The 22,554-nt window shown below is 55.1% G+C and overlaps 2 protein-coding genes across 2 annotated transcripts; one reads left to right on the top strand and one right to left on the bottom strand.

The window, feature by feature from the left end:
- Positions 1-944: 944 nt before the first annotated feature.
- NCLIV_041170 (conserved hypothetical protein) lies at positions 945-4,802 on the top strand (the record flags this gene model as incomplete). Its single annotated transcript, XM_003881026.1, has 7 exons — positions 945-1,130; positions 1,644-1,719; positions 2,105-2,209; positions 2,513-2,606; positions 2,902-3,084; positions 3,685-3,928; positions 4,500-4,802. 7 exons carry the CDS (start codon positions 945-947, stop codon positions 4,800-4,802), a joined length of 1,191 nt encoding a protein of 396 aa, XP_003881075.1.
- A 1,807-nt stretch (positions 4,803-6,609) lies between these two features.
- NCLIV_041160 (xenopus 14s cohesin smc1 subunit, related) lies at positions 6,610-19,002 on the bottom strand (the record flags this gene model as incomplete). The annotated part of the gene is made up of 16 exons (XM_003881025.1): positions 6,610-6,865; positions 7,334-7,588; positions 7,874-8,307; positions 8,615-9,073; positions 9,552-9,941; positions 10,355-10,570; positions 11,141-11,407; positions 11,669-11,887; positions 12,466-12,738; positions 13,720-13,884; positions 14,548-14,886; positions 15,824-16,057; positions 16,380-16,545; positions 16,662-16,946; positions 17,505-17,694; positions 18,192-19,002. 16 exons carry the CDS (start codon positions 19,000-19,002, stop codon positions 6,610-6,612), a joined length of 4,959 nt encoding a protein of 1,652 aa, XP_003881074.1.
- Positions 19,003-22,554: the final 3,552 nt, after the last annotated feature.

Raw genomic sequence — 22,554 nt, 5'->3', positions numbered from 1 at the left:
AATAGTGTGCACAGTAAGTCCAGGGAATGAACCGCTGGGGACGTTTCCGGCCAAGAAAAGCCACGAGAGGGAAAGACAAACGACTGGACAAACAGTGCCCTTCACAACGTCTGCTTCATCGAGGGATGCGCGCCGGCAGCACCAGCCTGGCCGATACCTCGATGTGAAAGACTCCTCTCTGCCTCTTGCGCGTCCGTACTCATTTCTGAGTCCTTTCCCGTTGCACGTGCGTTCTTCGCCGTGAACCACCACTCCTCAGGGCTGCGCCACCCCTTCGAAAACGTCTCCGTCGCCGCCCGCCTCTCTGTGCTGTCTCGGCGCTGTCTCCCGCTTCTCAGTCTGCCAAAACCATGGCTCTCCGGCTCTTTCATCCGCCGCGACGGAGAGGCGCTCTTCCCTCCGTCTTTTCTTCCTCTCTCTCGCTTTCGACGCACGCCCCCACAGGTGACAACCCCGCGCTTGCTGCGTCGCTGCCTCCGTTTTCTTCTGTGTCTTCCTTGTCTCTGTTTCCTTCCGCCTCTCGGCGTTCGCCGCCTTCCTCGCCTGCCGCGTTGCGCGCTTCGCCCTCGGGCTCCGCGACGCTCTGTACAGACGCCCGGCGGTTTCCCTTCCCTTCCCTTGGAGGGCGTGCTGCCTCATTTCTTCGCTTTCGCTCTTTGGTGACAGGAGAAGCCCCGCGGCGCGCAACGGCGCCTCGCGAGGCCAGAGCCGAGACGAGCGGCGCATCCGACTGGGGAGGGAGACAGGTCGAAGCGACGTTCCGCTTGACGCCTCTGCACGCGCGACCTCGGAGAGATCTGGGACCAAGACTCCCGCAAGACGCGTCGCTGGACTCACAGAGAAGCTGGAGGTTTTCAGCGCCCCGGTCGGCTCTGCATGCTTGCGGCTCTCTCTACCTTTCTTCGCCGTCTCGCATTCGTGGCGACACGCGCCCGTTCTTCGCGATGGGTATTAGTCCTGTTTCTCGTTTCTTCACTTCGAGCAAGCAAGCCGATCCTGCAAACGCTCCCTCAGAGACTCAACGCACCGCCTCCGCTTCTCCCTCCAAGGCGGCGGGAAGCGACGCGATCATCAGTCGCCCGGAAATGGCCGTCAGAGTCGGCGCCGGCGAAAGTTTAATCGAAGCCATGGTGAGAGCTTTGTAGGCTTTCGTTCTCGCAAACTCTCCACGCTCGGGCGCGGACGAAGGAGCTGAACACTGCGAGTCTACGCATTTACGGATATAAATGAGAGTATACAGGTCAACGTTGAATATATGTGATCATATGTATATATATATATATATGCATATACTTATATATGTATATATGTATATGAAGATGCGTTTGGACATGTGTAGGCCTGGAGACACCTCTATTTCTGCAGCTTCATTTTCGTGTCTGTTACCGTGGGACTCTTTTCCTGGTGATTGAGAAGAAGGCGGAGGCACTTTTTGCAGTCCGAACACATGCGAATATATATAGGCATATCTGTACAAATACATACACATTCCAGCAAATATGTAAATATATATATATATATATATATATATGCATGTGGATTCGTACCGTGTGCATCATGAACTACCCTTGCTGAAGAGGCGTTCCTTCCGTATGCACCATCCCGTGCTTTCTTGTGTGTGAACTCCAATTGCTCACGTGCAGGTTGATCAGTCTCTTAAAGAGGCGGAAGAAAAAACACTGCATGCGCGTCGGCATCAAGGAATCGAGCTCTACCCAGGTGCTTTTCCGCCCTTCCATATGAGCGGCCTCACATCTATACGAACATACATATAGATACATAAATATACATATATATATATATATATATTCATGAGCTTCTTGCGCACACATACATGTATACTGTATGTACTGATTCACACAGATCTGTATATGAGATACATGCATGTTTCTGTCGTTAATATATATCTATATATATATATATATATATATGTTTGTACATATATATTTAGACGGATACAATCATATATGGCTCTCCACATCCTACCCTCTCTTGAGTACACTTGCGCATATACATATATAGATATATACATATTTACTGTGTTATAGATCTGTACATACTGTAATCGTTCCTTTGTTTTTTTCTGACTTGTGTGTTTCTGCAGGTGGGCCAGTCGATCGGTACGGCCCGCCGCGGGATCCTAGCGCGCTGCTACTGGAGCCTCACAAGTTGACGAAGGAGGAGCGTCTCTTTCAGATCTTGTTTGTCAGTGAGTCGCTTTGGAGCAGCGCGCTCGTTTCCTCATCCACCATTCCGTTTCGCCTTCCTTGCTCTATCCTTTTTCGTTTCTCTCTCGTTTCCAGCTCTATCCCCTTTCGTTTTTCTTTCTCTTCCCTTGCTCTATTCGCCTTCGTTCCTTCCTCTCTCGCCGTCGTTCTTTCTCGCGCTGCGCCTGCACGCGAGAGGGGCGACTTTCTCCCTACCCGGGGATTCTGGTCTGCGACAGCCACGCGCTGAGAGCGTCTCTCCTCAGACCGCGAAAGCGTTGTCCGTTCCCCTTTTCCCCCTGCAGCGTTGCCCTGGGTTTTCTTCCTCTTCCTGCTTTCGGCACCGGTCCTCCTTGCAAAGTACCACGTGGCGAAGCTGAACGACCGAGCTGCGTTCTCGTAGGTTTCTTTCTCCCGTCGCTTTCCAAAGGACTGCCAGGGCGCTGTCGCGTTTTTGTTTCCCCTCGCGGGCAGTGCGCAGCTGCCGGTGGTTTTCCTTCGAGCGCCGACTCTCCACACACAGCGACGGCCCGCGGAGAAGCGACTCCGTGCCGTGACTGCGCCTCTGTGTCTCGGACTCTCTCTTTTGTCGTGCTCGTTTTCCTTCGCACATTCGCTCTGGTCTTGGCGCGATTGCCTTTTCGTCGCGTTCGCGTGCATGCAGCTTTTCGGTTTTTGGTTTTTCGTTCTTTAGGTGGGACGTCGCTCAGGAACTCATCCAAGAGTCCGACGCGGACGGTTTCCGCCTATGCACCTTCCGAGACTTGCGCGAGGTCGTCGAGCAGCCGCTGCATGCGTTCCTGTGCTACCTTCACCCCGACACACTCGCGTCCCAGATCGTCGCGCCTCTCCTTCGAGACCTCGCAACTCTTTTCCAGTCAGTCGACACTCCGCGGCGTTCCACGCTGACGCCCGCGCGTCACCCTCCGCACACGACACTCTCCGAATCCCATCCACATCTCTCTCGCTTTGCACACAGACATACACAAATACATACACAAATATATATATATATATATATATATATATATATTTATATATATATATATATATATGCATAGATACACATGCATTCATAGACGCATCTATGGATGCAGATGCCCACGTATTCGTAAAGAGGTGGAGGTATGTGTGTCGCCATGCTGATGGGTAGCGTCTTGTCCGTGCGAAGAGCTGCCTGGTTTCCTTTCACGGTCATGCGAGCTTGTCTCAGTGCCGCGGTCACGTCTGAGCCTGGCTCTCGGCGTGCATGCCGAGCGTCGCAGTTGTTCCCTGGAGCGCAGAGCTACGTGCATCCACATCGCCTTCGCTCGCTCCTTTTCTCACTAGCTCCCGTCCTCTGTTTTGTGCATGCGCACCTCTCTCTATTTTTCGTGCGTGGGCGCCGCTCTCTGTTTTGTGCATGCGCACCACTCTCGCGCTCTGAGAGGAAGCGCTTGATACCCTCGCGCACGTGGCTGTTTTTTGCGCCACGCAGGCGTCTCGGCGTGCGCGCGCAAGTGGCGTTAGTCGACTTGTCCGACCCGGCGATGCCGCCGCGCATGCATCGCGAGTTTCCCCCCGCGCTCGCGCCGCACGGCCAGCTTCTCTTGCCATTTGCATTCGGCGGCCAGCAGCCCGCCGTCCTCGACTTCGCGGCGAAGACCTGGAACGCCTCAGACATCGTCCGCGCGGTAGCGGAAGAAGTTCCAAGCGCGCGGGCCGCCCTTGCGCCGGCGGCGGTGAGAAAACTCAAAAGCAAAACGAGAGAGACGGTTCGGCGACCCAGGGGCGAAAGAGAGGGGGGGGAAACCGGGATGGAGGCGAGACTGACAGGGGCGCGCCTCGGCGGTATCCATTGACACGTCCATATATATATGTATATATATGTGTGTGTATGTATATATATATATATATATATATATATATAGGTAAATACGTGTAGGCGCATGGATGCATGCATTGAGATAGAGAGATGTAGTTGGGAGTAGAGGGGGCGAGAGGGACAGGATCCGTAGAAACAAATTTTTTGCGTCACCAAAAAAAACGGCACGCGTACGCAACACAGAAAAGCTGTGAACTCAGGAGCAACCTGGCATATATACACAAACAGGTATCCATCTTTCTCTGCATCGATCTGTATACCCCATATATATATATATATATATATATATATATATATATATATAGGTTTCTGTGTAAATGCGATTGCTGATTTTTCTGAAGGGGACAGAAGGGATGCAGGGCGTTTCTAAAAGCGTTTCGACACCGCTTTGATTTTTGTCCTTCGGTCTCCTCTGTGTGGGGTTTCAGGAGCTCGACGATGTCTCCGAGCAACTGAGTGACTGCCTGTTTTCGCTGGCCTTCGTGGACGAAGGCACCCGAGGCTGTGGCGAGGAGGCGAGAACAACCTCTCCTTTTGAAAAGCCGGCGTCTGGGTCTCTCGAGGGATCACACAAGACTCCCGACGGAAGCAGAACGTCGCAAGGCGCGAATCCGGTGGAGAGAGTGAAACAGCTAAACTTGATAGGAGACAGCGGTCGCGAGGCGCTCCGCAAGTGCAGCGATGCCCGAGAGAAACTCCGAGCGCAGGGAACCAAAGAACAAACCCTGTGAGCACACATGCTCCATCTTGACGAAACAATTCATATATATATATATATATATATATAGAGAGAGAGAGAGAGAGAGAGATTCCTACAGATTTATGTATATATATATTGGTGACGATTTTTTTTTTTGGGGGGGGGGGGGTTGTGAGGGACCAGGAGGCACATCTCGAGTCTTGCGAGGGAGCCGAGGCAGCTGCAGAAGCGGCAATGGAGACACGTGGAAGAGTTGTTTTTCGGGCACTTTGTTCTTTGGACACGTTTCTCTGCCTTCGGATGACAATGCTCGTGACGCCCTGGCCGCTTTAATAATCGCACTTTGTCACCTCCATCGGTGGCCCTGTTCTAGGGTCGCCTTGTCTTTTTGTCAGAGTCGCGGGATGCCTTTTTCTGCCACGATTCCTCTCGCATTTTTCGCTGATCCAGGCGCCCCTTCTGTGTGGCAGAAGCTAGGTGCATCCAGGGCATGCATGCGATAGAAATGTGCAGTACGGAAAGAATGAGGACAAGAGACCCGTGCACATATAGCGACGTCACCAGCTGCGGAGATACACGAAGCTATGCAGAGAAGTATGGAGAATTGTGTACAGAACGATCCTGATATATTTATATGCATATATATATATATATATATATATATATGTAGAGAGAGAGAGAGAGAAACAGCGGCATGAACTTTGATGCAAAGGTATTTTCACGTCCAGAAATAGGTATACAAATGGATATCAAATTTGTATCCGCGAATGTGTGGGCCTTTATGTATCACGTGTGCTGAGCAGCAGCTTGGCGCTGCAAGCCTCCTCTCCTTTCCCCCGGCCACCTGACTGCAGCGAGGTTCGCATTTACACCTGTTCATCGAGACGGTATTGAGGGTGGGGCGCGAACCCGTTGCTGGGAAAAAGCAGTCTGTGGCGTGAACCGATCGCTCAGTCGCCTCTCTCTAAAGAAGGCGCCGCGATCGACTCAGAGCCTGACGTTCATTCGTGTGCGCGTGACTCGACCGTGGGAGAGACGTGCCATTTGCGCTGCTCTTTCATCTCGTTCCGCAAAAACCGGGTCCCGACATCCGAAACATCGGATTTTCAAACGTACGATTCACACGCAAAGTGATCACGTTCCACCGACGTTGGCCTATCGAACGAAAAACGTTCACGCCGGAACTGCATTTGGGCATGAATCGCTAACACCCTGACACACGCAGATGCATGCGCCTACACAGATACACACAGATACATCGAGCACCAACAATCCCTCTCTCCTTACACAAATATGTACAAGTACAGATATACATGTATATATACATATACATATATATACATATATAGATGTATATAGATATATATACATATATATATGCATATATATCTATATATGTCCCTGTTCCATGGGGGTTCGCGAGGAACGAGACAGGCCTCGGCGCTGAAGCAGAAACCTCTCTGTCGGCAGGTGACGCAGGGCGCCTTCCCCCTTTCTTCTTCAAATCCGACTTTGTTTCGGCACCTTTTTTGAACACAAGCACAGACAGCAGCCTCTTTGCGTGCTCACGAACGTCCACCTGTGCTCTCCTACCTGTTAACAAGACGCCCCAGAACCCTTCTCGATCTCTCCCGCTCTCTGCCTTGTTCCGTTTCCCCCTCGGTCCTTCACTCCCTCTCCCACTCTTCTTCCCCTTCTCGTCTTCGCCTTGCTCTCCGTCTCGCAGCTGCATGCTGGCGGCCCCGCAAGCGCGCGATGGTCTGCACGATCGATGCTTGGGGGCGTTTCTCTCGAAACTCGAAACGCCGATCGCCTCCCTCGCTTCCTGCATGCGCGAGCTAGGCCTCGTGCCATCCGTCCAGAGCGCGTGCACCCTTTGTTTCCTTCGCGAACGCATGCAGCCGTTCCAGTTCGTCTCCGTGGTCTCGGCTCTCCGTGGATGCGGCTCGGTCGTCTTGTGCGTTCGAGGTGGCCCTCGAGCGCGACAGAGAAGGCCGCAAACGGTAGGGCAGGAGATCGAGGAAGAAGCATCGCGAGACGCCCAGTGGCGGGGCCTTCGCCACGCCCACCAGCAGATCCGCAGAGGAAAACATCCTGTGAGAACCGACGAGCACAGAGCCAGGAAAAGGCTGAAAGAACACCTGCCGAGAGCCGCGAGAACAAAACAATCAGAACAGCCCGGACGCGAAAGGGTAAGTCGTCAAACACACGTCCTCACGCATTCCTCCACACACACACACACACACATCCGGACACACAGAAAGATAGACACATACGCCTCTTCAGATGGGCGTGCAGATAGAAACAGAAGTACCGATTCGCGAAGCGATGGACACAAGCACGTGGACGCGAATGGAGCCGTTCTTTCGCTCTCTTCTTCGAAAGAAGTCTATGGTGAGTAGGCAGACCTGAAGACGCGTGCACGACGGCTCTTCGCAGGGAAGCGAAGGCGATGTGGGCATGCACTGCAGACCGGTCGGCGGCGTTGCACAGGTTCCGAGGTTCGCTTCCCACCCCACGACTGCGCATGCGGCGCGTCTCGCCTTCGCTCTCCGGCCTCACTTGTCTTTGAGAGAAATGAAGAGAACCTGCAGTCCAGCATGTCTCGGGAGCAGCTTCAAGAGCCGTGCGAGTGCCTGCCGCCGGTGCGCATCCAGCGGCGCGTCGACCTCGTCAAAGAGCAGAAAGGGCACGTGCGGAGTGAAGGAGAGAAGCGCGAGGACCAGAGCCAGAGCGGCCACGAGCCGCTCGCCGCCACTCAAGAGATGCAGAGGCAGCAAGCGCTTCCCAGGAGGCATGCACAACAGCGCCACGCCCCTGAAACGCATCAGATTCACACGGCGTCCGCGTCTCGACAAACGGGAGAAGTTTGGAGGAGGCGGGGCAGTGGCCCATCCCTTCTTCCCTCTGCGGCGCTCGCGCTCGACGTTTCCCCCCCGTGTCCACGGCAACGTTTCCTCCCTGTTTCCACGGCAACGTTTCCTCCCCAGCGACTCGACCTTCTGCACACGTGGCTTTGCCTGGAAGCGCTCGCCGTTTTTGCGCGGCGACGCGCTCGCGCGTGAGTTTCCTTCCCTCCTCACTCAAACCCCGATGCCTCACCGGAAGAAGACTTCGTCTTCGGCGCTGCCTCCGGCGGAGCCCTCGAGGTCGAGGTACGCTCTTCCGCCGAGCCGCTCGAAGGCGCGTCTCGCGCCGGCGTCCGGCGTCTCGTCGTCTCCGACGCCGACAGCAGTCAGTTCTCGAAAGAAGAAGTCCACCGCAATCTTGCAGTGATGGAAACAGGCGAGAAACCGGTCGCTCCGCTCGCGCTGCAACTGGGCCAGGCGACTGGACGCCGCCCGCCCCTCGCGCTGGACCTTCTCGATCTGCTCCTCAACCGTCTCCAGCTGCTCGTGCGTCTTCTTCTCCTTCTCGCCCACCTTCAAATTCGGGCACAACGCGCGGAGACGTGCCGCACGCCGCCGCAGCTCTGCCTCCTGTGTGGCCACCGCCTCGAGCAACCGCGCAGGTGTGTGTTTGTGCTGGGAAATGAACTGAACGCCAGAGTCGCAACAAACTCGCCACCGGATTCAGACGCAGTCCCAATTCAACGTGCAGGCGTCAACGACGATCAAACGAACACCAGAGGCTGTGGGACCAGGGCGGGGGGGGGAGGGACGGAAGCGAACCTCGGAAACCTCGAAACGCGCTGAGTGTCGAGAAGGGGATTTGGTGTCGCAAACGCCAGTGCGAATCCAGCGGGGCTTTCAAACTTTCAACGCGGTGAACGTTTGTTCCGTTTCAAAGAATTCATGGAACCCTTCAACTTGGAACGCGTCTCCTTTGGAAGCCAGTTCTTACTTCGCGTTTCTCCGCTGCGAGTTTCGAGAAATCGATGGCAAACAACTTCTCGTCAGCGAGTCCGTCTGAGCCGCTCCACCTGCCCTCGCGATCTCCTTCCTCTGCCTTGTCTTCTCCGTCTGAAGAATCGTCGCTTCTCATCTCATGCCTCCTCCCAGTCGTCGTCGTTGGCGCCGTTCCCCCCTGTCCGCAGTCGTCCTCGGGGTTTGCCGCGTCTTCGCTTCGACATTCGTCTCCCTCGCCGCTCGCTGTCCGCTCGGCGTCATCTTCGCCGTAAATCCACGCCCGGACGCTCCGCCACGAACCGCGGGCCAGAGGCAAACGCAGACCTTGCTGATCTGCCTGCTTCAAAATCTGCATGGTCTCGACCGTCTGCTGTCTCTGCCTTCCCAACGCCGCCTCCGCCTCTCTCGAGAGACGCTTCCGCTCCTGCTGGCTCGCCTCCACGCGCTCCCGAATCTAAAAAAACAAATACGCAACGCACGTCCGCCTGCCGTCGATCTAGCTGTACATACAGCCGTCTGCGCCAACCTGTGTCTCTATCTGTATATATCTATCAATCGATCTATCTCTCTGTCCATCGTCTATCTGCATCTGTCGATCCAACTCTGCGTCTCTCTCGATCTGCTTATTTTGCTGTACCGATGTATTTATAACGATACATCTCCCTTCGTGCAAGCATGCGGAAGCGAGGGCCACCGGCATCCCCGCTGAGAGCCATCAACTTCCACTCGTTGGTCGAGAGTTTACAGGAATATGCATCTGTGTAAAAGGCGACAAAGGCCTCCTCTTGAAGCAGATCAGAACCTTCCGACGATGCGTCGATCACAGAACGTGGACCGCGGATGTGTGTCTGAGATGACCGAGCCGCTATGTGCTGCCTCCATCGGAATATGTGCGAAACATATGCGGCAGCATATCTCTCTTCTCTCGTTACCTTTTGCACGTTTTTCTCCTGCGTTTGCAGATCCTGCTGCGCCTCGCGGGCGGCGGCGGCTGCCTCCTCGCGCCTTTTTTCTGCCTCCTCGACGTCGCGCTCCGTGAGCGCTAGCTGCGTCAGCAGACGCTTCTCATCCGCTTCGCCGTCCGTCCCGCGCGCAGCCTCCGCCGTCTGCGCCGCCCGCTGGAGCTGCCCCAGACGGTCGCTGCAGTCCGCCTGCTCTGCAAGCAGTTGACTCTCCTGCGCATGCAGCGAGGCGAGCTCGGTCTTGAGAGCCTCCACGCGCTGCCGCCGACGCCGCTGCTCGAGGTGCACGTGCGCGCGCCCGACCGCCTCGTCGAGACGCGCAAAGTGGCGCTGTTGCTGCTGGAGCAAACTCGCGTGAATCTGGAGGAACACAAACGAAAGGCAACGTGCGCGACAGCAGAGAACGCCGCACAGAGAAACGCGAGACTGGCGGAAACGCGCGAGAAAGGAGGCAAAGAGAAAAGAAAGCAGGAAGAGAAAGGAAGGCAGTTCAAAGACGATACGTATACCTACGTCCGCGCGTACTGAGGCAACCATGCAAGTGCGTATATCCACTGTCAAACAGAGCTGGATGCACATCCATGTAGACAACTAGTTCTATCCGCACACACATATACATATATATATATATATATATATATACATATACATATACATATAGATAGATAGATACACAGAGAGAGAGATTCGTTTTCTGAAATAGGTATGTCAACGGCGGGAAGTGTGGCGCGACGTCTTTTGGTGAGTTTTCCCCCGTTTTGGCGTTTGCGCACCTCGTCGAGGTCTTGTTGTTTGGCTGTGATTTCCTGCTTCCGAGCCGCCTCGCGTTCGCGGAGGGCCTGGAGCTGCGCCTGCACGCGGGTCAGCTTTTTCTGTTTTTCCTCAGCCTGCTCTTCCCAGACGCGCGCCTTCGCCTGCAGCTGGACGCACTGCCTGTGCAGAAGGTTGAAGTGCGCCGTGCGCTGCTGGAGACGCTCCACCGTCGTCGTCTGGAGAGCAAGGGAAACGGAGCGCCCAAACCACAAACTGGTTGTCTAAGGAGCCAGAAGGAGACAGAGAGAGGAAAGAGGAAAGAGAGTGCCAGGAAAGAAAGAGAGGAAAGAATGGGAGATGGGAGAGCAAAAGAGAGAAGGAACGGCGAAGGAGGCTGAGAAGGCGAAGCCAGCGGAGGACACGAAGACGAGCGCCCGAAGGGGACGAGGCGCCGAGACGACGACGCGAAGGAAAGAGGCACGGTGGGGGAGAGCGAATCTGGAAGATGAAAGTGGACTGTGGGATAGGACTGCCTATACAATGATCAAGAAGATAGAAGGACCAGGGAAGGACAGCGCCAAAAGGCGGCGCCGCAGGAAACTCAACGGGTTCGCCGTTGGTCTCTCGTGAGTCGAGCGCGTTTTTTGACGACACGCATGTTCTTTCGCACATGAGGCGCAAAACGTCCGTCCGCTCTTTTTACGGCACGCGGCCTTTCGTCCTCTTCCACCTCGCTCGCTGCGTTTCCGGGCCAGTCCGCGCGAGTCTCCGCAACCTTCTTTCTCTTCACTGTTCTCTCGTTTTACCTCGGCGTTTTCGAGCGTCCGCAACTGCTCCTTCACCTTCTCGACGCGCTCGACGAGGCGGTCCTGCTGCTGCGCTTCCCACCGCGCGGCGAGGCGCCCGGTGAGGCCACCGAGGTCGAAGGAGATGACGCCGCCGCGTTGGAGTTTCTCGCCGTCGAGCGTGACGAAGCGATATCTGTGCAGCGCGGCGCCTGCCGAGCCGCGCCCGAACTTCAGCTCCTGCGCGACGGCCAGCGACGGAACGACGACGCAGTCGGAGAGAAGAAACTGCGTGCGCAAAGGCACAACAAGCAGCGCCGAGCGGGGGAGTGAAAGGTGCGGCGCACATTTGCGAGAAAGAGAGACACAAAACAGAGGCGGCCGCGCGTCACAAGAAAACCTCCGATGGCGTGTGCGGGTCGCGTGCCGGTGCCTCGGCGTACGCCAGAGAGAGCAGACGAGACGCGTGCAAACGAGGCGAGGCGGATTCAAGTCCGGGATTCTCTGCAGACTCCGCGATCTCCCTCGCACGCTTCGCAACGCGCTCACCTCGTAGACTGGACGAAACCGATCTTCGAAGGAGACGCAATCGACCGCCCAGCGACAGCCCGGCGGCAAGCTGTCTGTCGAGGGCGGCGGGAGAAGCGCGCCTTCCTCGTCGTCAAACGCGTCCTCTGGTCGCCCCTTCAGCTGTTTCTGCCGCAGTGTCTCGACGGGGAGGAACTCGCAAGTCCCAAGTCGCGCCGTCTTCAAATACTCGATGCATTTCTGCAGAGAGACGCAAAAGAGCAAACACGAAGGGTCCGTGCAGGTCGGGGACGTCGAGGCACAGCATGAAGACGCTTATCGTTTTGTGGGCAGGAGTGGAGGCGAAACAAACGCGTTTTTGTGCTTGTCACGCACACCCTCATCCACGCAGACGACCGGCCTGGCCCTCAGAGACGCGAATGGGAGACGCGAATGACGCGACAGGTTTCTCGTCTTGCACTTCGCGATCGCTGAGCTCCGGTGCTGTGTTCTCAACGGCGCGTTTCGTTCCAACGTTTCCTGATTCAACCTGTTCGTCTCCACTCTTCTCAGAGGTGTCGTGCCTGTCGTGCAAGCTCCCGTTTCTGTCCCTCTGTGGGTTCTTGCCCCTCCACGTGCCTCGCTCTCGTGGCGCATTCATCATCTTTCCCTGTGTCTACTTCCTCCTTTCTTCCTCTTCTTTCGCTTCCTCTTCTCTTCCTCTTCTTTCGCTTCCTGTTCCTTGTCGCTTCGCGTCTCCCTTCGCTTCTTGCTCCTCGGTTCCTCGTTTACGGAGTCTAGCTTCAGTTGTTCTCTGATTCGTATTGCAAAAAACCCACCACAGCGACTGCTTGCGAGTCCACGATGACGCTGCTGGCCTTTGCGCCCATCGCCGCCGCGACGGCGAGCGTCAGCCGTTTGTTGGCGGGTCGACAGCAGTCGAGAGCCGAGCCGTGGACGCATGCATGCGAGACGTGCTTCTGCAGCTGCCTACAGACCTCCCGCTCGTGGTGCACGCGGCGCACGTCCATCTGCAAACTCCGCTCCTGTGACAACCGGTCGTGCAACTCCTCCTGCAGGCGCAGCAGCGACTCCCGCTGCGCCTGACTCGTCTGAAGCACCGAGCGACAGAGACGCTCCAACACAAAGTTAAGCCGAACGCCAAACATGGGAAGCGCGAAGCCCCTTTTCGAAAAGCGCGCGCGCGCTCCCTCGAAAGAGACTGCCCACCACGCCGGCATGCGTGAGCCGCGTAGGACCCGCCACAAGGCAATTCCCATGGACACAGAAACAGGGCTGTGTTTTTGTATGTATGTATATATATATATATATATATATATTCGGGGATACGTGTATATGTGGATGTATCCGCGTGTGCGTGCATGTATGTGTTGGACCGCGTGTGTCACGACGTGCACCCGCATACTCGGACTGAGCGGCCGTCGGGTTCAGAAACCAGTGGGACAAAACAGGTCGGCCATTTCAAAACTGCGGGCTGGTGAGCCTGTTCGACACCAGTAGCCGAGACACGAAAGACGCGGTGGGGGCGGATGCCTCTGTGGGCGCAGACGCCGCCTGGAAAGTGGAGCGACTGGCAGCAGACTCAGGCTTCGAGTTACGCCCACGACGTGCGCTAGAGGAAAGCCGTCGCGATTCCACGCATGCGCAGCTTCCAAGGAAAGGGAAAAAGAAACTTTGATTTCCAGAGGAGAGGCAGGTGTGGCGTCTCCAAACGCCCCATCCACCGAGCAGGACAGGTGAGAAAGAAGAGACAGGAAAGAAGAGAGAGACAGGAAAGAAGAGAGAGACAGGAAAGAAGAGATAGGAAAGAAGAGAGAGATAGGAAAGAAGAGAGAGACAGGAACGAAGAGAGAGACAGGAACGAAGAGAGAGACAGGAAAGAAGAGAGAGATAGGAAAGAAGAGAGAGATAGGAAAGAAGAGAGAGACAGGAACGAAGAGAGAGACAGGAACGAAGAGAGAGACAGGAACGAAGAGAGACAGGAAAGAAGGGGCGCGAGCACGGAACGATATGGCGAAAACGCTGGCGACGATAGCCTTGGGTTGGGCCAAGACAAGCGCTGGTTTGCGTACTGTGGCGAGATTGCGGAGGTCGTCGAGGTTCTCCTTCGCGTCCTGGGCCTGGGCGAGAAGCCGCTGGAGAGACTCGGCCACCTCGGCGGCCTTTGTCGCAGCCTCCCCGTGCAGATCGCGCACTGTCTCAACGGTACGCTGCATCTCGCGCTCCTCGCGCTGCAGCTGTACGTACACCAGAGACACAAGCGGAAGAGGCAGATTCCAGTCAGGCAAGAATCCGGGCACACACACGCGCGACGCTCAGAGACAAGGCACACAGCCAGAGACTGATATTAGCATGCAGACGTAGCCTCGCATGCGCCACGTGTGCTTGCGGAGGCCAGCAAAAAGGGAACGGTGTGTCGAACCAAAGAGGCCTGTCTCTGCTCACGCTATTTAAACGTGACGGTGAAAAGTGGCATTCACAAATGCTCACACGTAGATACACGCAAATAAATACATATATATATAGATATATACATGCTTGTATATTGTATATATATGTATTTATATGTGTAAATACATATATATATATATATATACAGGTGAGAATCACTACGAGCCATTCGAAGAAGTTATGGCCATCGTCGATTTGCCACGGAGTCGACCCGGTGGACGGCAGGGAAGGGCCAAAAGGAACACCCAATGGCGGAGACGTCTCTACATCGGAAAACCTCGCGCCGAGATCTAGCGCCAGTTCTGCATTTACGAAGGCGACACAAACACCCCCACAAACTAGGTCCACAAATGCAGAGGTGGACATTTCTCTGCATGCAGGTGCTGGTGTCTCGTGTTGCCTGGCTGTCTCGCGTCAAGGCGGTGCCGCGTCGGCTGGTTGAGTCTGACCAGGTCGAGTGAGTTCCGAAGCGCCTTGAGTTGCTCTTGGTGGTTTCGGATTCTCTGCTGTTGGAGCGCATGCAGTTCTTCCCATTCTTCCTCCAGTGTCTCGAGGAGTTTCCGGTTCTCGGGCAGCAGCGCCTGGGACTCCTTCTCCTTCTCGGCCTCGAGCTGCGCCTCCGTTTCGCGTCTCTTCTGCGCCGCGTGTATCAGTTGGTTCTTGAGCGCCTCCTCAAACGCCTCCAAGTCTTCACGCTGAGACTCGTCAATCGCCTTCTGTCGAGCAGCTGCTTCGCGTTCTTTCTCCAGAAACTTCAGCCGCTCCATCATCGCCAAGTACGCGCCTCGCTGAAGAGGCGACGGACACAGACGGAGAAAAGGAACCAGACAGTGCAGCGACTAGGTGAACCGCGTGGACGAACCGCACCTCCCGGCGTACATAAACCCAGAAGGCGATACAGCCTCCAAACGCAACACTGCAGTAAGCGACAGCGCAGCCCTGTCAGCAGCGGAAGCAAAAAACCTGTCGTGAAACGACCGTTTGCACAAAACAAACACGCGCAGACTCAGACGAAAACTCCACCAATCTGTTCCGCCACAGACCACGCACTTGGGCAAGAGAGTCAAAGATGAATAGGGCGATCCAGCAGAAACATCCGTTCTACACCTCGAAGGCGCAATGCCAAACGCAGTCAGATACATATACACCACGAAAACACGCATGTATACACATGTATATACGTGTGTGTACACAAATAGTTGGGGGCAGTGAGTCAGGGACATAAACACTGGACACGCCCAGATATATATATATATATATACGTAAAGGTATACATATACATAAAGACGAATATATATATATATATATATATACATACATAAAGATGAATGTATATATATATATATATATATGAGCGGATCTTCCCACTCCCATCTCAAACTGTCTGCGTAGGAAGCGTCATCGAGGAACCGTTGACAAGGCCTTTCAGCAGTAGCTCCTCCGCCGAAAAAGCGTTAGCGTATCCGTCTTGTCCTTCGGCGCTATCTCCTTTCTCTACAGCGCATTAGTCTAGTCCCAGCCCGGCTGCTTGCAAGGCGTGTTCCCGCGAGCCGTTCCGTTTTGGGTGCCTTTCCTTCCTCTCGCGACTTTCTAGCTATGCGCGGGCTGCGTGTGTCTCAGCGCGGCTATCTTTGGGATCGGTGCTCCGTCTGAGAGAAGGAGCAAAGCGAAAAAATGGAGCCGCCCCTTCGTCTCTCGCGGCTGCGCGGCGGTTGCATGTCTCACCAACTGGTTGCCACGCCGCGAAAACGTCGCCAGGGCCGCCTTGGCTTTCTGAACGCGAAGCAGCGCACCGACGCGGCCCCGGTCGGCCTGCTGCGCCTCGGCGAGGAGCCCGTCGAGCTTCTCCTTTTCTTCTTCTTCCTTCTGGTGGGCACGTCGCTCGGCCGCTTCCTCTTCAGCCCGCAGCGTCTCGGTGGCGAGGAGGCGAAAGAGAAAGAGCTCGTCTTGCTGTTCCTTCTGGAGTCGAACGCGCGACGCGTCGGGAGAAACACAAGAGGGAGACGCAAGAAAAGAAAGGACAAGGAGGGGAAACCAAAAGTCGGAAACGGGGCGAGAGACACCACGAAGCAGCGACTGAGGTGGAGCGGATGAGCGGCTTGCACAGCGAAAGTGATGTCCCCTGACGTCGCAGTGTCTCTTTCAGGTCTTTAATGGAAACGTTCTGTGTCGCACCGGATGCATGGCACCGCTCCTGGTGGCATTCCATGCGCGTCACCTGATCGCGCTCTCAACACCTTGTGCAAACACTGTCTCTCCGTCCTTTCGGCGTTTTGCCCACCTGCAGTTGCTGCTCTCTCTCATACGCATCCGCCTCGTGCTTTTGTTTCTTCAGAACTTTCATGTCCTGCTCCAACTGCGTCCGGCGAAACAGCAGGCGCCGCGCTTCCTCGCGGGCGTCGCGGACCGCCTCCTGGGCCTCTTGGTAGGCCTCCGCCAGTTCGGCACTGCATGCAGAAGGGACATTCGAAGACAGGCAGCTTGCCATCTGCCGAAACACAGGACGCTGGATCGCGCATGCGCCACGCAAAACGAGACATGAGGCGTTTTCACCAGCCCTCACCTGCCCGAGATTTCTTCAACAAGACTGGCGAGGCCTTGGGGACTCTTTGTGGCCAGCGCGTCGATGTGCCCCTGAAAGATGAGCATCGCCTGGAGTGTATGTACAGTGCAGCCACAGTGTCTCCGGAGCGCCCCCCGGTAGTCTTCGAGCGGGACTGAGACGCCGTCTAGAAGGTAGCTGCAGTCGCCAGAGCGGTTGATGCGCCGAGTGAACGAAATTCGCTCTGGGAGGGGAGAGGACGCCGGCACGGGACCGCGCACGAAATGCAGAGTGACAGCTGCACTCCTGGAAACCCAAATACACACAAAGGCCGCCGTCGGTGGACAACTACAGGACATGCAGAGACTGAGGGGGACGCACACGCCGAAGACGAGGTGCAAGTCGCGTTCTAGCAGTGCACGTCCACCGACGACTGAGAAGGCGGACCAGCTTCGGCAAAGCGGCTCGCAAGAAACAACAGGACTGGCATACAGCAGCCGAACACGGGCAGCGTATCTTCGTGCCGGTACGAGAAAACGACCAAGCGGGGATAGTGATGGAGTGACAGTATGCAACGCCTCCATGCAAAGAGGCGCGGGCGCTGTGTGGCTACTCGGTAATCTGTTCCATAGAAAAAAGCAAGATGCAGTCGCTTTCCGCTGGACCCGCCCTCTGCGTACAAAACCTGGAAGCGGTCTCGCGATGACGTGAGACAGAGAAGAAATGAGGAGTGGCGGAAACCGTATTGCTGGTCAGTTGTGCGAGCGTATAGCAAAAGGCACGAAAAGAACCCCCCGTCGGCATATCCGGCTAACGTGGTGTGTCACTGCAGCATGCAGGCACGTGCCTCCCGTCAGCACTCACGCTTTTTCTTCCACACGTGAACCGTCTTCCGCGTGAAATTCGCCTTCCATCTCCTCTCGCGCGTCCAAACCAGAACGACGCTGGGCCTTGGAGTCGCTTGCGTGGATAAGCTCGACAAGGCGACTGCAGCGGAGCTGTTTGGCGTTCACGCCCAACGCGAAGCAGATTGCATCTGTTAGGTTGCTCTTGCCTGAGAGACAAACCAGACCAGAGTTCGGCGATGTTTGGCTACATGGCAGAGCCGCGATATGGGCGCCTGTCAGAGGACTCGTCCTTGAGAAAAAAGAAACAGTCCTCACAGAACGTGAACAGATAGCAAACACAGTAGGCGTGTCTGCTAGGCATTAGCTGGCATTAACTGACGGACAACCAGTACGCGGGGACAAGACCTTAGCATGTGGTAAAGAGAAACGCCAGGCAAGAAAACGAAGACAAATGTGGAACACCAGAGCAGCGCAATAGCGCGCAAACAGACCGGAAACAAAAGGGGCAAATGGGTGCGTGTTACAGGTGACCGATTGTAAACAGGAGACCACCCCGTGAAGAATTAGAGCCCCACTGTCAGCGGGTGAATGGCGAGTTCACATTTTCCTGAATGTAGCACGACAGGGGAGCCGGAGAGCTGGGGTACGGCTGGCTGTACGTACACCCCAGTTCGTTCCGCGAGAGAATCGCGTCTGACAGTACCTGCGCCGTTGGGGCCGATGACAGCAACGGATCCATACAGCGGACCGATCACATGGGTGCCTTTGTAGCTCTTGAAATTTTCAAGGACAACCCAGCGAAGCCGAAGACGCCCAATCTTGGCCCCTTTCCGGAACACGGCGCCGACATCGAGTGTCGCCGCAAACGGGTCAGGGGGGGCAATGCTGTCTTTGGACCAAATTCCTCCGCCAATAAATGGCATTCCGCTTCTGCGGCTTTCGAGAGCTTGCTCCATAAGCTCCATTAGACTCGGCGCGGGATTTTCACCTGCATCTTTCCGCCGGCGGGAAGCGCTGGTTTCCGTCGGGTGGCTTCTGCCGTTAACTGGTAAAAGACTTAACTGGGGATCCCCCTTCCGCACCACGTCTTCAACAGGAACGATCGCGTCGCTCGTTCCGCCATTACCACTGGTCTCTGAAACGTGTTCAGGTTCGCGTTGCTCCAGCTGCTGCGGTGTACCCGGGGAAGGCTCGAAGAGGGCGCCTCCGTCTGTCGATACACTGCGCCGAGTGCCCGGTCCCGGGCAGGAGTGATCAGGATTCTGTGCGTCGTCGCGTTTCCAGTCCGTACCCTTTTCTTCACCGTCGGACATTGTCACTTCCGGCCCAGAAGGTTCTGAAGCCGCCTCTCCAACGGAAGACAGAAAGTCGCCATCGTTCTGGAACTCGCTCGAGCCGTTGCCTGAAGCCCCCGCCAGTGAACCGTTGGCCAGATTCTTCTGATGTGCATTTTCCCCGTACTCGGGCCGAGGCACTTGCGCTGCGGTGGACCCGATGGCGCGAGTGCGTTTCATTTTTTCCGCGCGCTCTCTCCTCGACAAACGAAGCGCCTACGCGAGCAAAAGCGCTCCAGTATACACATTCCAATTTCAGCAGAGTCTGCAGAAGGAAGCAGCCAGCCCGGACGGCGTGACTGGACAGCTGTGCATCGTTAAAGAGGATTTGAGAAGCGTTGAGCTTCTCGAAAACCCAACTGATGGAATGGGCAATTTCGAGCTGCGAAATAGAGCGTACCGCGGATCCGTGCTGATTGGCGAGAGGCGCAACGGTATGGCAGTGGCAGCAACAACAGAAAGGAAGTCGCGACTGAGAGGCAAATCGACTGTCTACGAGAAGCGCAAAAGCATCGACCAGGAACGGTATGAGAAGTGTTTTTTCCAGGACTTCTACGAGTTGGCTATGAGACAAGCCGAGCTGCATGCACAGCGACACTCCCGCTGTGTTGTGCGTGGTTGGAAGATACACAAAACGCCTGTTACGTTGAGATGAAATCCGTTCCATTAAACAAGCATCCGTCACAAAATGAGAACAATAGGTGTCGAAGCGAAATGGCGGTACATCCTGAAACAATGTGAGGCGTTTGGATACGCCACAGTCGTTGTGTCAGTGCCTTGAGCGCATGTGTGCGTCCATATACGGGAGGAGGGCGGGGGGGGGGGGGTGTCGGAGACGGATGGGAATGGCGTGTCTCCACCGCTGAAGACACAGAAAACAATGCCCCAAAAAACATCAGTACTCCTGGTCCTTTTGTGCTGTGGATAATTTTGGAACGGCGCGCTCCCCTGGGGCTTCGAAGAGCCGGTCCAAGTTGAGCAAGCATTGACACGAAAAACTGCTTTAACGCTGTTTTTTTCTTGCCTCCCGCCCTCAATAGTATAGAGCGAGCTCGAACAGCTGAGCCGGGAAGCACAGCGAGAGAACACGTGTGCGACAGTCACGTTTCGGAAAGTATCATTATTCTCATCTTCAGTCCCAGTCCCAAAAGTATGTGCAAGTCTGGTCACGCTGTTGTTTCCGGAAGGAACAGGGTTCTTTTGTTTGAATCTCCATGCACGTATACACAGTACACATTAGCAGAAGGCAGTCAACTCCTTTCTCGAGCGACTTCGCAGTCGGCGCGCCTCAGACGCGTTCGCGACAGAAAATTTTCCGTGCCGTGTATCCTGGCTGTTCATAAGCACTGGGGAGAACTCGCTGGACGAACAGCGTCGAACCCAAAGTTTCCGGGGTCTTCTCATGTCTCGTCGGTGCACGGGTCGGTGCTAACTCCACACGGGACACCAACGCCGGATCGTGGAGCCGCGTTGCTCAAGGCGTACAACCCGATCGAATCTGAAATCTTGTTGTTCGGGAAAGCGCGGTGCCTATAAGAAAAGCAACCACGCATCCACAAGGGATTCACCCTGTCACGTCTTGAGGTTCGCGTTGTGGTATTCCGTGGATGTGGAGCAATGTCCCCCGTCCCGCCGAAAAGCTAGGAAAGGTCATGTTCCAAGTGCAGTCACTTCTTACCGCAAGCGGGCGCTTCCGGCGACGAAGGTTAGATCACGTTGTTCAGATTCTGTTCATATGCCAGTGCAACACTGCTTTGTAAAGCGGCACAGGATTTCTCCAGCTTTGCTGCTCGGTGGCGCCAGCGTACTGGTTGTCAGCAAACAGTCTGTATGACCTCGCTGTTGCTGGCAGCAAACTGTCCGGAAACTTGGCACCTCAGCATGTGAAAGATCCTGAGCACATCCGCGCCGTATGTGACTACATTGTGTAAGCAGTGAACTGAAGCCCGTACCAGAATGAAGCGCCCTGACGGCACGCTACGTGGGGGGAGCGCATCTGTGAAACTCAGGTGGCGCCTCCAATAGATTGCACACAGTTTGTATCGTGCCTGTTGAGCTCGGTAACTAGAGAAGCCTCAAATCATGGGATTGACCCACAGTAGAGATTTGTTCTGCTAAAACCGGCGAAGCTACTAAAAACCCCTACACGGATGAACGCTCGATAAACGGTGTAAGTGTACGACACTTCATGTTTCCTCAAACGGCCGAAAGCTGGCCACTTTCAACATATGCACATGCTCATTCTGCACCAATGCCATTTGAGTGCCTCTAAGAGCTGTACGTATTTTGAATGGCAGGGGCCAAGGCAATCAAAGGCTGTTGACTGAGTCGGAATGTTATTATTTTCTCCGTAACGTGGAGATACATTTGCCTACAGATATGGGTACAATCAGCCTGTGCAACAGTGAGCCGTTTACCTCTGGAATGGTGATCATCTCTGTCGCACCATGGCGCCAGTTTTAACGAGCGCCGTAACGGCAACACACTGAGAAATATAACCAGTGGTTATAGTTTTGTTTCCCTTTTTGCCTCTGCACAACAGCATTAGTACGTCAACAAAGAGAGGACGATAACCCCTTGTTAGTGTTTTGCTTCCCTGCTTGCCTCTTCACGACAGCAGTAGCAGATGTTCTTGCCACAGGAATCTAATCTGTGACAAGCGACCAGGCCTATCGTGTCGCTATTCACGAGAAATCTACGCTATACCCGCAATAGTTGTTACTGCTGGCGTCTCTCGGTTCAACGACGAGAGTGAGACGCGACCCCGAAGCACGTGGCGATCTCGAGTGTCCTGCGGCGGCGGGGCATTCCCCTAACGCTCCCCCGGCCCCCGTCGCCACCCCAAGCAACCAGAAGAAAAAGTTTTTTGCTTCGTATCTACAATTATCGCGACCTTCATCTTTTTGACACGATTGAACGCTGTTTAGCGCTCCTTGCGCGTCGGTTTCTGCAACGATTTTTCCCACCTCCTAACATCCCTGTACGAGCAACCTTCCAGGAAAACCATGCCGAACGAAGAGGACCAGAGGGCTGTGGTCCCCGATGAGACGAGGTAAACAATAACGCCGTTTGTGCTTTATTTACGTGACTGGAACGCTGGCAAAGCGCTTGCTGTGTTCTGCATCTTCCGGGCGTCGGAATGCATGGTTATCGCAAAGCTTGCCTCCATAGATCCTGGCAGTTGTCGATACTAGCCGACAGACTCAGTTGCTTCACAGGCGTATAGCCATTTTGTACCGCAGTCCATTCGGGCATGTTTTTTTCAGGCGATAGCCTTCTATATTCCTTTGGCGATGCGGAACTCCAAACAACACCGGGCGTCAGGCTGTATTATAATGCTGCCGTACTTCCCCTGATTTGCAGGTCCGACGGACTTCACACATCATTCCGGTTTCAAGAGGTGCCTCATGCACGTCGCGGTGGACGGCAGCAGAGGCAACACGACAGTAGAGCGCGCGCGCTCGAGGCAACGTATGAAAAATACTTGCAGGAGAAGGAAAAACACGTTAACGAAGACTGAGGAACCATTTCCGTGTTCGAAAGCTGCGTTGAGAGCTTCCCACGATCTCGCTTGCACAGGCTACCCGTTTCTCCACCCAGTCAAGGGATGGCGGATGGTATAGGATGTTTAGTGGCCCATGGACATACACGCGTCGAGGTGTACTATGGTTGAGGTGCTTTCCAAATTTGGTATTAGTAAGTACACATCTAATGTTGATTCTTGCAAATGCT

The sequence above is a fragment of the Neospora caninum genome, chromosome IX (assembly GCF_000208865.1).
Source record: "Neospora caninum Liverpool complete genome, chromosome IX".
In the NCBI taxonomy this organism is placed as follows: Eukaryota; Apicomplexa; class Conoidasida; order Eucoccidiorida; family Sarcocystidae; genus Neospora; species Neospora caninum.
Note: the sequence above shows the minus strand (reverse complement) of the source record. Positions and strands in the feature narration are given on the sequence as shown.